This window comes from Leptosomus discolor, chromosome 16 (genome assembly GCF_034619465.1).
Source record: "Leptosomus discolor isolate bLepDis1 chromosome 16, bLepDis1.hap2, whole genome shotgun sequence".
Lineage (NCBI taxonomy): Eukaryota > Metazoa > Chordata > Aves > Leptosomiformes > Leptosomidae > Leptosomus > Leptosomus discolor.
Window position 1 is genome coordinate 4,826,553 of NC_141406.1, and position 13,592 is coordinate 4,840,144.

Consider the following 13,592-nt stretch of genomic DNA (forward strand, 5'->3'; position numbering starts at 1 on the left):
CCAGCTCTTGAATTAAAGTGGTGGAACTGAAAAAGCATTCTGGGTACTGATGTGCAAATGAGCGCACCCAGCTTCCAGCTTCCAAAATGCAATAGTACATTAACACTTAAGGCCACACAGTGCCCTCAGCCTGTACACCAGATTTCTCCTGCTTTTGACAGGAACAGTTTGTCTACACTGCAGGCAGAGTATTACCAGGAGCTTTTTATTACTGCATCAGGTATGTACACAGCCTGATATGAACATACATTTTCAGAAGTCTGAAGCTGATTGAGTGGTAGCAATGCTGATGAACCCAGCTGAAATACATCGTATTATATAGGTAATACAGTGCTCACACTCTGCAAGTCTGTGTGCCACAGACACGAGAGCTGTACTTGCTACAGTGAGGAAAAGACTATATTTAAACATACGAGCCAGGCTGCATGCACACACGGAGCGTAGTTAAAGAATCTGGAATTTGCTGGTCTTTCCTAGCGGCTTTGGTCAGTTGTGCGCCTTTTCCCCCAGTGGTTTATTAATTTGCTTTCTTTTAGTCCCCAGCCTCCTGACATGGTTCCTGCTTCCTATTTCAGTTCCCTCCTTGCCTGTTCTTTGTCTCTCCTCTAGGCAGGGGGAGGGGGGTCCTGCCGCTCTCACTGCATTTTCCTCAGAACTTTCTCCAGTTGCCATGGAATGTTCTGGTTTCAGCTTCCAGCCCTCCCCTTTAAAAGGCACCATCCAACACACCCTGCCTGCTCCTTTAGGTAAAAGCTAAGTATTCACCCCAAAGCGTGGCTGTTTCTTGGCAAGTGACCCGTTCACACTGGCCATGAGGACGGCAGATCAGCGGGCTGGGAGCTCATACTCTGAGTAATTGCTGGATGCTCGTTAAAGGTGACCGCCAGCACCTGCACTCCCAAGGAGCCCAACAGAGCCACGCGCCCTAGCTCCTCAGCGCTCTGACACGGGAACGGCTGGATCTCTCATTTCAGTACTTCAACTCTTACTTGACTGGCCTCTCCAACCTTCTGCCTTCACCCTCACACTTAAAGGACCACTTCTCTTAACTTTTTCTGGTCCCAACTGTTCCCTGTTAGAATAGAGACTATCAAAGCAGTCATTCAACTCCCATTTGTTACTATGTGGCCAACTTTCTTCTCTTTGCAAATAAGCAGTTTGTGCCACACTGAGACAATATTTGGCTCATCAGTACAAACAAACTTGGAAGATGAAGTTCCCTAAATTTAATGTGATGACTAACTGTCATTTCCCCAGACTTAACTGTCTAAGCGTACAGGTACGATTACCTTTGAACCTATCATCACAACTAGCTAGTTGCTGTCTCGAAGACAGAATTCCTGATGATGTGAAAGAGAGTTTTAAATTCTAATTCAAAAATTCACATTTTCAGTACATAGAATTCCCTCCCCTTTTCAGATGATTCCTAATCTATTTTCTCTGATATCTTCTGCACTGGATTTGCTGAACTTCTTTTGAATTCATCTCTCTTAAATAAAGGCATTTTCCTCAGCTACTTTATTCAGCTTCTCACTATTTCCTGTCTCACTTCTACTCATGGGAATTCCTGAGCTGTCCCTAAATGTTTTGCAGCTGTCTGGTGTCTGCTGGAGCACTTTGATTGGTACTTCAATCGTATTTAAAAGTCCTCTTTTGCTCTGAACATGTGTGTACCATTTGGGACTGTACGCTGTGCATTGCTCACTTCACTGCTGATCAATTGCTACTGGCCTTACTCAGGAGCGCAGACCTTACACTGGTCTGCAAATACAGGAGGTAACAAAGACTGTGTTACAGTCAAATCTGTTCAAACCTCTTTGGGTGTATGTTAATCAGACTTGAGTCATACCTATTTATGAACCTTCTCAGCTCATGAATCTGTGCAGGTCTTGAGGCCACTGAAATCTTTCAGAATAGTCTCCATTATTATACTCTTTAAGAAGGTTAGTTAGTCACTGTTTCACATGGATTATAATATTAGCAGAGACATTTCTGCATAGCATTTGTGCCAGCTCATTCAGTCATATGAACCGTTTCCTTTTTATGTGTGTTCCACAGAAATATATAACATTGCGCATTTCATGGCACACTTGCAATCTCAGTGAGTAGCTGTCAGTTTTTCTGAGCATTTGCTGGAATTTTAATTAACTGCGGCTGATCCAACAAGCAATTAATTCAGCATTCATTACTTGTTAGGTTGATTATTACTTAAATTTAGTTTTTAAAGCTTGCTCAGTTTTTTATTTGGAATCATCCCATGAGAACGCTAACCCTAGCAGCAAGGATTCTCAGACTTGGAGATAGCACAGTTTCCTCTGTCATCCAGACGTGGGTTACTGATTTGTCAGCTTTCTCCTCTAGAAGCAGACAAACAACTCTCTTGTTTAAAAATACCTAGCATTCTCACAAAAACAACAGCATCTGCTAATAGGGAGGTATATGATGCTATGAAAAGTATGCAGAAAGAGTTATTTTAAAAACGGAAAACAGCACCGTTTGCTTTTCTTCTTTTTGATCACTCTCCTCACTGCACTCGAGCTGTGTAGTCCATCTGTTGCATGGCAGTCCATGACAAAGTCTGGGCGGCTGATGCCAAACTACAGAACTTTTCGTTGTTGAACTAATTTAACACAGTCTTGGAAGCCAACCTTTGATACTTAATCTCCTTTTTGTTCACTCATGTCTTCACTCTGCCCGGTTTGACTTACTCTAGACTGCCTGGAACCAAAGCTACCCGAGCCATTCAAAACAAGATTGCCACATCAAGGATCTGGTCAAAATGGGAATACAACCTAGGATTCCATCTGATCGACTCCCCATGAATTAGTCTAAGCAAACCTGACAGACAACTTTCTCATGTAAAACATACATTACAAGGCAATCCTAAATATGCAATGCAAGCAGTGAACGTTCAGTATTTACAGATTAATAGCTAAACTACCGCACTGTCCTGAGAAGGACAACTTCTCCATAAATACCAAGTAAACTGGCATAAAAAAAGTTAATCCAGGAAGACATGCAAGAATGGATACACCTGTATTTCTTACACATTCAAAAGATACACAACTTTCTGTCTATTGCCTCAAGAGTCTATTAAAGATGTGAATTGTGTCAACTTCCAGAGTCACTTCACCTCAGGCAATCAGTATAATGGTTCCATTGAAGACTCAGTACTAGGGATCTCAAAAATCTTACCTTTCGATAGCGGGTTCTCAAAATCTGTTTCCTCCAAACGAGTATGAGGCTGGCCCTTAGTCAGCTCATTATAACTGCCTTAAAAAGGTTTGTCTCCTCTTCAGCATGAGCGGTTCTTCCCTGAAGTACAATAATAGGATTAATTAGCTGCCAGTTCTCAAATCAAAGTACAATTCATGGGGAAAAAATAAAAGGGAAATTTGCAAAACTGTAAAAATTGAAAAAGAAAAAAAAAACCAACAGAAAAATCACCTTAAAATGAACAGATTTTCTACATGCCTTAACTTGCAGTTACCTTTTTTTCCTGAGGGAACTCTGGCAGGTTGGTTACAGTCCCATACCCATCATTCTTAAAATCATAAGTACTCAGGTCGAGGTTATCATTTGATACAGATTATTTTTCATGGGGCTGGTGATAATTTCTGAGAGCACACGAAATTTCAAGAACCTTGTTTCACTGGCTATCATGATTTCATTTCCTCCCTGTCACCTCCCTCATACTTCTTGAAATCCTGCAGAAATCCCCACCACTAAGCTAGAGATCTAGTCCCTAGCAAGTCCACAAACACACACGTAGCATTAAGGCAGCTGTTTGCCAGTATGTTCTACAGCTTCTGTCGTAAGGTGAAATACCAAAACCACAAGTGCTGTACTACCAGAGTGGCTCTTAGGCTAAAACAACCTTCTCAGTGCACTGTGAATAGACTCGATACCCACAAGTACTGAAGTTACAAGAATAAAAAGGAAGAAAAGAAAAAAAAATACCTAAGTGAGCATTCACTGCTTATTTTTAAGAAGGGTCTTTATGTCATTTTATTGAAGCATACACTACACAAGTTATGATTAATTTTGTGCTCACAGTTTTTACCATGTATTTTACAATGGTAAATTTTACATGGTTATCCAAAAGACTTGCAAGCCTCTTCTCAACATATTTAGTTTGCATCTCATGTAAGTAAAACTCTTATTTAAGCTAAAATAATAACTGTTCAGAAATAATTTCAGAATTTGGCTCCTAATGAAGCAGCTCATTTAAAATGGGTAGTTTGACAGAAAACACACTAAATGCTTTAACTACTCAGCTCTCCTATTGAAGGGATCTACAGTTATCATTCTCGCAGGGCAGTGCTATGGAAACATGAAAGTTTCAATCATTCTGCGGCAACTGCACATTCCTGTTGTGCAAAAATAAAACTTAGGCACAAGTAAAGGAAATGACTTGCTCAAAAATCAATGAGTCAGCAGGACCGGACTGTGTAGAATATGGATTTCTGAACCCCGTTTTTGCTACAGCCCTCCATCATTCAGATCGTGCTAATGAGGTACGTGCCATTTCAGTCACATTCCTGTCATTGTACCTTGATGAAACAAACACTTCTGGTTTTCCCCAGTCACCGATTCCATACTGTGTCATGTTTCTCAATTGTTTGATAAGACAGCCTTTATTTCAGATGCAGTCTTCCTGCATTTTCTAAACACCCTCTAGTATATTCCTTTCCTAACTTCATTAAAAATATTATTAGAAAAGTGCTTATGTTATATACTTTCAGCTTATCAGTTAGCAATTCATGTGACTACTTGATCATTTGGGTGTTTTACTCCGTATCTGAATCTTTATTCTGTCAGACTAACCTAGCAGGCAGTCGGCCACCTGAGAGATTGACTCCGCAACTGTTGTGCAATTTACAACCTTTGGAAATACACCCCCTCTTGCACTTCATCGAGATTCCCTAAATGGAATTCTCTCAAGATAAAAACCATATATATATATACATTTTAATAAAAAAAGGCCGTTCACATACTCCATCTTCCATCAGTGCCCACTATAAAGCTCAATTAACCTTTCGAGTAGATCGCAGTCTCTTCCATCTCCCTTCATTTTCTCTCGGGTTCCACTGGGGGCTTTTTCCTCTTCTGACATTAAATCCAATTTTCTCTGAATATTTTTCTTGATTTTTCCCTTCTCTGACTGACCTTGGGTTTTGTTTTTGTTTTAATAAACTTTTATCATTTGCACTCCATTTTCTAGGTCTGGCTGCTGTCCTCAGAGGACATCATTTATCCATTCCCAATTACCCACCTTTCAGTCACTTTCCCAGTGGTCACACCTAACTTCCCATGTCATAACCACCCTGTTCTCGAAGCACCACATCACATAAAACACCTTTATACTCAAAAATTCACAGCAATCATCACAGTAAATAAAAGTAATTCCACTGTATTCTCAACATGGAACCAATGTCTATTGAACAAGCCTTTCTGAAGCTTAAAGAGATTGCTTTTATAAACTAATATGAATTACTTTAAGTATTCTAAGTGTTAATTTGTATAGGAAAAAATATCAGACAAATTATCTTTATTAATTAAAATTTCACTCCTTTCAGGTAATTAAGAACAATACTCAACACTGAAAAAAGTTTTTAGGTGCCTAAACTCCTTATAGGATCTTTGCTTGAGTAACTTTCTTGAAAAAGAGGATTTAAGAGCATATACTGAGCAGCTGGGCATTAAGAACACTATGAATACCTAAACCAGGAAACCAAAAAGCACACAGCAATTAAATTTTCAAATCATACATTTTACTGACATCTTTGTTCATTCAGCCCACACTTGGAACAGTAATTTTTAGTCAGGCTCAATACATGGGATTTGGAGCGAGTTTGTAAGAACAACTATTACTGTTGCTAGCAGCAAGTTCTGAAGTCACCCATCATCTACCGTAAAAACAGAGGTTGTCTTAAACCCTGACCGAGCATTCAGAATTTGCATTTTTCTCAGTGTTTTTCCTGTTACTAAAAGGAACAACAAACGTGGACTGATTGTACGCCTGAATTCAGCTGAGGCATAAACAAGTCCAATTCCATCTGAAGTAAGTAGGAAAAAATTTATACCAGGACCAAATCTGCTATGTCCTATGTTAAAAACGGATATTGTTCACAAGGAATAATTAGAAAACCATGAACAAATACGCAGTGGTAGGTGCATTTATATTTACCCTAGCTTAGCTGAGCTAACATTACCAGGAATAGTAATCCCATTTTATTTGAGATTCTATTTTAGTAAGCTCTGTATAAGCTTATATTAATGACAGTTCCTACTATAAAGAGTTTATGACATTAAAGGCTGCTTTTTTGATTAAGATGAGACAAGCAGGGGATACGCAGAGGCAGAGATAGCAAATAGCAGTGTGGTTTCTTCCACTGCACTAGCGCTCTCTTTTTTCTTTTTACTCTAAGTTAAAGAAGACTTAATGATGTGTACGAATTCCATTACCAAAATTGTTATAAAGTTAGTTAAATTTTTGTCAATTGTACAATACACAGAATCCTGTCTGAAGACCTGGTGATTCTGCAAGTGTCATTATAATCACTTCTACAGTATGGGCCCAGGAGAGTATATTTTGTTTAAAAGGTGTGCTTTTACATTTAGGTATGTCATATAAACCCAGCCTTTCTAATAAATTGAGACAGAAGAGCCTTCCCGGAAAGGTTGCTGGCTCTGGAGAAAAAGGTTTCTACAAACGGTCTGATTACAATTCAGACCAAATATGACAGGGAAACAAACTTGGGAGACTCTAAAATCCTGAAAACTTATAAAAATGTGTTTCCTTATGTCATAAAAATACTTTTTATTCTAAATTCAACTCTCTGGCTTCTTGTGATACTGTCAAAAGCTGGAGATACTTGGCTCTTTAAAGTTTGAAGGGACCGTTCAAAAAAAACCGTTATCTTTTTAATTAGCCCGCATCCCATGGACAGTTACAGATGTCCCTGGGGCAAAATGGTAAGGCCTGGGCTCGGCTGAAAGGAGCCGCGAGAAAGCTCCGGTACGGCAGTCCTCGTTTTACAGCGCAGCAGCTACAGAAGGCTCTCCCTGAGCAGCGCAGCAGCTCTGCCCGGTTCAGCGGGGCTGTGGGGCACACCTGCACGTTACACACCTGGTGACGAGCAGCACCGCAACCGGACTGCGGGGAAGAGCAGGGCAGAAGCAGGTCCCCGCGCACGTCGAAGCACCAGGTCGGTTTAACCACGGGGAAAGGCAGATGGCGCCGCTCACCCACCTGCCAGCCGCCCTGCCTCGCCACACGGCCGGCCGCCCCCTCAGCGCCGCACGCGCTCGCCGCGCCCTTCCCGCCTTTTCTCCCACAGACCAACACCTCGGCCTCGCGCCAGCTGCCGCCGCGCTCGCTCCCGGCACCGCAGCCCGCGCCGCCCCGCTCGCAGAGGAGCGCCTCAGCCTCACCACCGCCCTCCTCCTCCCCCCACCCGCAGCCTCCCGCCAGCTCTCTCGCACACCCGGCTCCTGCCCCTCCTCGCAGCTGCCTCGGCCTCGCGCTCTCGCACACGTATCGCGCACATATCGCGCACATATCGCGCACACACGCTCTCCCCCGCGGCGGCGCCGCAGCCCGCCTCACACCGGTGCCCGCTGCTGTGAGGCGGCGCGAGGGCTGCGGCGGCCGCGCAGGGGGCGCTGCGGTGCCTCCGGCCAGGCCGGCGCGCGCCGCGGGCTCTTTCCCGCCTGCCGTTGAAGCGCGCTCCCGCTGCTTCTCGCGAGCGCTGGCCTCGCTCCCGCGAGAGGCCGCCGTGCGCCTGCGCGCTGCCGCGCCGGGCCGGGCCTGAGGAGGGGCGCTGCGGTGGTGGCTGCCGGCCGGGGCCGGGACCGGGACCTGCCGCCAAGATGAGCGGCACGCTGGCCAAGATCGCGGAGATCGAGGCCGAGGTGAGGCGCCGGCCTTCTCCCCGGTCGGGATCGGGCAGGCACGAAGCGCTAGACTCCGGGGGGCGGGGGGGGGGGCGCTCCGTGAGGGGGTGACAGGGCCCCGCCGGGGCCGCACGGGAGCCGGGGGCGCGGTGCGGCCCGGCAGAGCCTCTCCCGGTGGCGAGTCCTCGGTTCCGTGCTCTTGCAGATGGCCCGGACGCAGAAGAACAAGGCCACGGCTCACCACCTGGGGCTGCTGAAGGCCCGCTTGGCCAAGCTACGCCGGGAGCTCATCACGCCCAAGGGAGGCGGCGGCGGCGGCCCCGGGGAAGGTGCGTTGTTCTGCGGGAAGGCTCCGGCCGCCTCGGCGGCCTCTGCAGAAGTGGCCGCTTCTCGCTGCCGAAGTGCGGGGGGTGTGACGGAGGTCGACCTAACGGGAGTGGCTCCTGTTCGCTTAGATCGTGTCAGGCTGCTGAATTAAATCGGAGCAACCCGCTTGGCTCCCTCTTGCCCTTCCTGGTACAAGACCTTAGCTGTGGTTTGTGGCCCTTTCTAGGGCTTTGGGGTAGAGCCCTTGTTGAAGTGTAAGTGAAAGGGCTTCTGCATTTTGGCTAATATAGTCTTGTATTTGCAGAAGTCGTAGGGGTTTTATGCAGGAGCCGCCTGTTTTTATATATAAAGATGGCAATTGTCTAAGCTGCAGTGCTTAAAGGGAATGCTCCACCTACACTCACATCAGGTGTAGCCCACTGGGAAGCCTTGCAGCCTACACTTTATTGACAGGTGTATGCCAGGGAGTGTCATACAGACAAAGTGGTGCAAGGCAATATAGGCTGTGAACTCTGTTTCATACTCTTGTCCTCTTTGTAGGGAAGCTTACCTGGCTTTCACTTGGGCAGTATTAAAAGTAGTAGCGAGACTGCTGTCCAGAGCCTTAGAAGATAGAAAATGTTGGTTTTTAAATTCGTATTTTTTCTCCTTATTTGCAGGTTTTGATGTTGCAAAGACAGGTGATGCCCGAATTGGGTTTGTGGGTTTTCCATCAGTGGGGAAATCTACTCTTCTAAGTAATCTTGCTGGTGTGTACTCTGAAGTGGCAGCATATGAATTCACTACACTAACTACTGTGCCTGGAGTCATTAGATACAAAGGAGCAAAGATACAGGTGAGATATTTTTGTGTCTGTGAGCGTAAGATGGTATATGTAGACGCAGCAGTGTTATGGCTGAATGGTCTAGCCTGACATTAGCAAGTTAGAAGTGACATGTAGACATGCTTGAGAATACGTTGGAAGTGTTTCCATCAGGTGCTGATTTTACCCTGCTTTTCGCTTTGCTCTGGGTAGAAGTTCCTGTGGTAGTTCTCATATTCTCTATGAGATAATCTGTTCCGTGGTACCAATAGGGCATATGGGACAGTAGCGTATATAAGAATCAAAGGGGAAATAAGTTTGCCATATTCTTTCAGATTTGCAGTAGAGTCAGCTGGTTTAGGAGAAAGGTAAAAGTATGATTTATTTTCTCCATGAAGAAAAATACTTTTCTGATGAGTTACTTTCCTTCCTCTGAACAAATAGCTACTTGATCTCCCAGGCATTATTGAAGGTGCCAAGGATGGTAAAGGCAGAGGACGGCAAGTCATTGCAGGTGAGTATATTAGAGCTGCAGGCAGCATCCTATCAGTGGTTCCGTTGGTACAGCTTATGAGAATGAAGGGTTGAATCACCATTTCCAATGTCTTCAAGAAGCTGAATTGTATGCTGGAACTGAGCTACCTGCTGTGAAGCAGTAGCCATTGTCATTCTGTTCTGTTTTCCATTCTGGCTTTATGTATTTGCTGAGTTCGTGCTCTGTGTTGACACCGCAGTGAAAAGTATATTAAACAAGGCTGCTGTCTTCATTTCTTTACCTGGTTTATTGTTATCAATCTGGGGTCTGAATGTAGACAGGAAGGAAGGTTTTTCCAGCCTTGGTGTTTCTTATAACATGTAAGGATCTGTCTATCAGCAATGCTTGGCCAGCACTACAAACTTCAGTCATACTGGAATTTAAAAATAAGTAACCTACTGGCCTTCAGGGGTTTAATAGTGTGATCAGTCCACTGAGCCATATTTTGTGGTGTTTTGTCTCAGATTGTGTGAGCGTACTTTTTTGAGATGACTTTCTTTTTCTGATTCTTAGTTGCTCGAACCTGTAATCTCATTCTGATTGTCCTGGACGTGCTGAAACCCCTTGGTCACAAGAAAATCATTGAGAATGAACTGGAGGGATTTGGAATTCGTCTGAATAGTAAGCCCCCCAATATCGGCTTTAAAAAAAAGGATAAAGGAGGCATTAACCTTACAGCCACAGTAAGTTGGAAGTTTTCTTTAACTGAACTAAACAAAAAAACCTGCTTGAAGAAAGAGGCATTTGCAGTTAATGGTATGGCTGGGACCGTTCCTGTGCTGTGACTTCTTTAGAAGCTGACCTGCTGTACTGTGGTCAGGTACTTCTGTTGGAGGCCATCCGTACCTGTCCTAGGAGCCGGACCACCTCCTCACCCCCAAATCAGAGGCTTGGTTGCTTTCCAACAGTTACAAGTCCTGAGGCCCAGAGGAGAGTGCGCAAACACTGCCTTGGCTTGGTGGCTACAGCATTCTTCTGGAGAAGGTTGCTCAGAGTTCCAGGCCTTGCAACCTGGGCTCCTTCTCATTTCCCATTTACCACTGAATCTTTATGAGCGTAGAAATGGCCAGAGATGCCAAAACCCAGAAGTCTGCTCTGGGATCTAAGCACCTACCCTGTAGTTTTCTGGGCACTGAACTAGTAGGTAGGTGGGTTTGTATTGCAGCTGGTCCCAGACTGACAGGAAGCACTGCTTCTGAAATGTCTGACTGCAGCTATCAGTGGGGCATTAATATAAATAAAGCTGTTACGATTTAAATCTTTTTTCCCCTCTCCTGAGGCTAGCTATGGTAAAATCATAGTCGAGTCCAGTGACTTACAATGCAGCTATTATTTCTAGTAATCCACCTGCAGCAATTGCTAGGTGATAGCCTTATTCATTGGAATACTGGATTTGACTGTAAACTCTTCCGTTCCTTAATACTGTGTCTATGTTCAGTGTCCTCAGAGTGAGCTGGATACCGAAACAGTGAAGAGCATCTTAGCAGAGTATAAAATTCACAATGCTGATGTCACACTGCGCAGTGATGCCACTGCTGATGACCTAATTGACGTTGTGGAAGGAAACAGGTACTGTTGGGACCCTGGCTTTGGGCATAGCTGCAGTTTATATTACAAAGAAAAGAACTGTCTCTCAGGTTCGCTTCCCACAGAAGCTAAGCTACAACGTGGTATCTATCAGCATAGGGATGTCCTTTAAAAAAAATGTTTTGCCTTTCCAGTGAAGGTAGGAGTGTACTGCTGCTAGGCTGCTGTAACGGCATTTCCTTCTCTTTGCAGGGTTTACATCCCATGCATTTACGTCCTAAATAAAATTGACCAAATTTCCATTGAGGAACTAGATATTATTTACAAAGTACCCCACTGTGTACCAATATCTGCTCATCATCGCTGGAACTTTGATGATCTGCTGGAGAAAATTTGGGACTACTTGAAGCTAGTACGAATGTGAGTCCCAATTGCTGCCTTCTGTGAAGTTTAAGGCTGAGACTGAAGAATGTCTCGAGTGGATGAACGATGATTATTTTATCATGTTTTTCTGCTAGCTTAGAACTCTAGCTTTGAAATGGTGATGTCTTTTGTCACTGAAGTATGTTTACTCAATTGGAAATTGTGTTCTTGTCTGTTGTGTGATAAACAGAGTTTCTTAACAGTCACAAGAGCTGTTTTGAACTTGGTAGGTGAATTAAATGAGAACCTTGTGAAACCAAATCCAAAGCTGAAGTACCTCTTAAAAAATTCCTGAAAACATGGAATTCTAGTCAGACTTGGTGCAAAGTTGTGAATATCAGAGGTAGTCCTCTCTTCAGTCTATCCTGCATTCAGCTCTTGTAACAGAACTAAATTTAATTCTTCATCTAGCATTTCAGATATTTTGACTATAAATTATTCCAGGTTTACCTCATACTTCTAACACATTTCTTTGGATGTATTTATGAATGAATCTGTGAATACTCATAATACAGCAATTGCAGTCTTTTAAACTTCTGTCTATGCTCTTGTGACAATATAAAATGTATTGTCAAAAGGGATTTAGTATGTCTGGGTATCTGGGCTATAGACCTCGTCAGTTTTTTTCCTAATATATGTTGAGTTTTTCAGAGAAAAAAAAAATCACAGGTGAGAATCATAGTACTGTAGATGTTCTTTTCCATCAGCTATGCCTGCTTCATCTTCTAAGCAACTCCAGAAAGCTCACTAGTGGTAAACCTTTGCAGGAGAACCTGCTGCAGCCATTGGCTACCCAGATGCATTTTTGGCTTAAGAACACCAGACAGTTTAGAGTATCTGTTGTCACTAGCGGAGCTCGGCACAAGCACCTAGGATGACAGTGTGAATGACCTATGAAATTTCATGATGGGTTGAAAGAGAAGAGGAGGTGTTGGTATTGACTGACTGTTCTGTCTGCGTTACAGCTACACCAAGCCTAAAGGGCAGCTCCCAGACTATAGCTCTCCTGTGGTACTACCTTACTGCAAGACCACAGTGGAGGATTTTTGCATGAAGATCCACAAAAATCTCATTAAAGATTTTAAATAGTAAGTATAATTGTAAAAGAATAATTTATACAGAAAGAAAATAATCTCCTTCCTGGTATATTCTTTCAGTCTCTTTTAAACCAGAAGGCAAAATGGGATTTGATTTTATTTGGTATTGAACAGAATGGATCTGCCAATGACAAACTTAATACTTAAATTACTGTATTTGATGTTCCTATGCTCTTTCCTGGATAACTTTCCTCTATGGGGAAGATGTTTCTCTTTATATTTGAAAGTAGCGCTAGACAAAGCATTACGGGCTGTTGTCCTGTATGCAGAAGTATTTTGGATGACTTCATACTTTGTTTTGATCTGCTGGTACTCTGTTTCACACAGACCACTCATCCAGGTACTCACAGGAGAATAAAAATAGCTCTTAAGCATTGCTTTTGGTATTAGCTTTGTGACAGAAATAGCTGTTGTTCTACTGTTTGCAAATTATACTTCTAAGCATTTTAAATTTGGGTTTTCTTCTCCTTTCAGTGCACTGGTCTGGGGTTCATCTGTTAAACACAACCCTCAAAAAGTTGGTAAAGACCATACTCTTGAAGATGAGGATGTTATTCAGATTGTGAAGAAATAAAGCTGTTCTCACACGGTTTACCACTGTGCCTGAAATTTATTAGTTGCAAGTGGCAAAGAGCAGGCCCTTTACCAAATCTGTAACAAACAGGTATTTGTTTTCTTTGATAGTACCTTACTGCATGGTAGAACTGGTATTTCTGGCCAGTTTATCCTGAAGCATCCCATTCTGGCATGAGAAACTTACATTAAGTGACTTTCATAAGGGCAAAATCTTACAAGGAAGCTTTGATGCCTGGGCTGGTTTTCTGGTGCAGGTACACTTCTTTACAAAGTGGAAAAAAGTTCACACATCAGGAATTATTTTGTTCTAAATTAGAACAAAACACAAAGCCCCTGTCTTGCACTACAGTGCTAGAGATGGAATTCCATCTCTAGCTGCCTTAATCCTGCTACTCCAAGGCTATGA

At 43.4% G+C, this 13,592-nt stretch overlaps 1 protein-coding gene across 1 annotated transcript; it reads left to right on the forward strand.

The window, feature by feature from the left end:
* Window positions 1–7,856: 7,856 nt before the first annotated feature.
* On the forward strand, window positions 7,857–13,204 carry DRG1 (developmentally regulated GTP binding protein 1). The gene is made up of 9 exons (XM_086473977.1): window positions 7,857–7,917; window positions 8,105–8,228; window positions 8,886–9,061; window positions 9,473–9,542; window positions 10,077–10,246; window positions 11,002–11,132; window positions 11,343–11,510; window positions 12,479–12,601; window positions 13,085–13,204. The coding sequence occupies exons 1-9, from the start codon at window positions 7,876–7,878 to the stop codon at window positions 13,182–13,184; spliced, it is 1,104 nt and encodes a 367-aa protein (XP_086330103.1). The 5' UTR covers window positions 7,857–7,875; the 3' UTR covers window positions 13,185–13,204.
* Window positions 13,205–13,592: the final 388 nt, after the last annotated feature.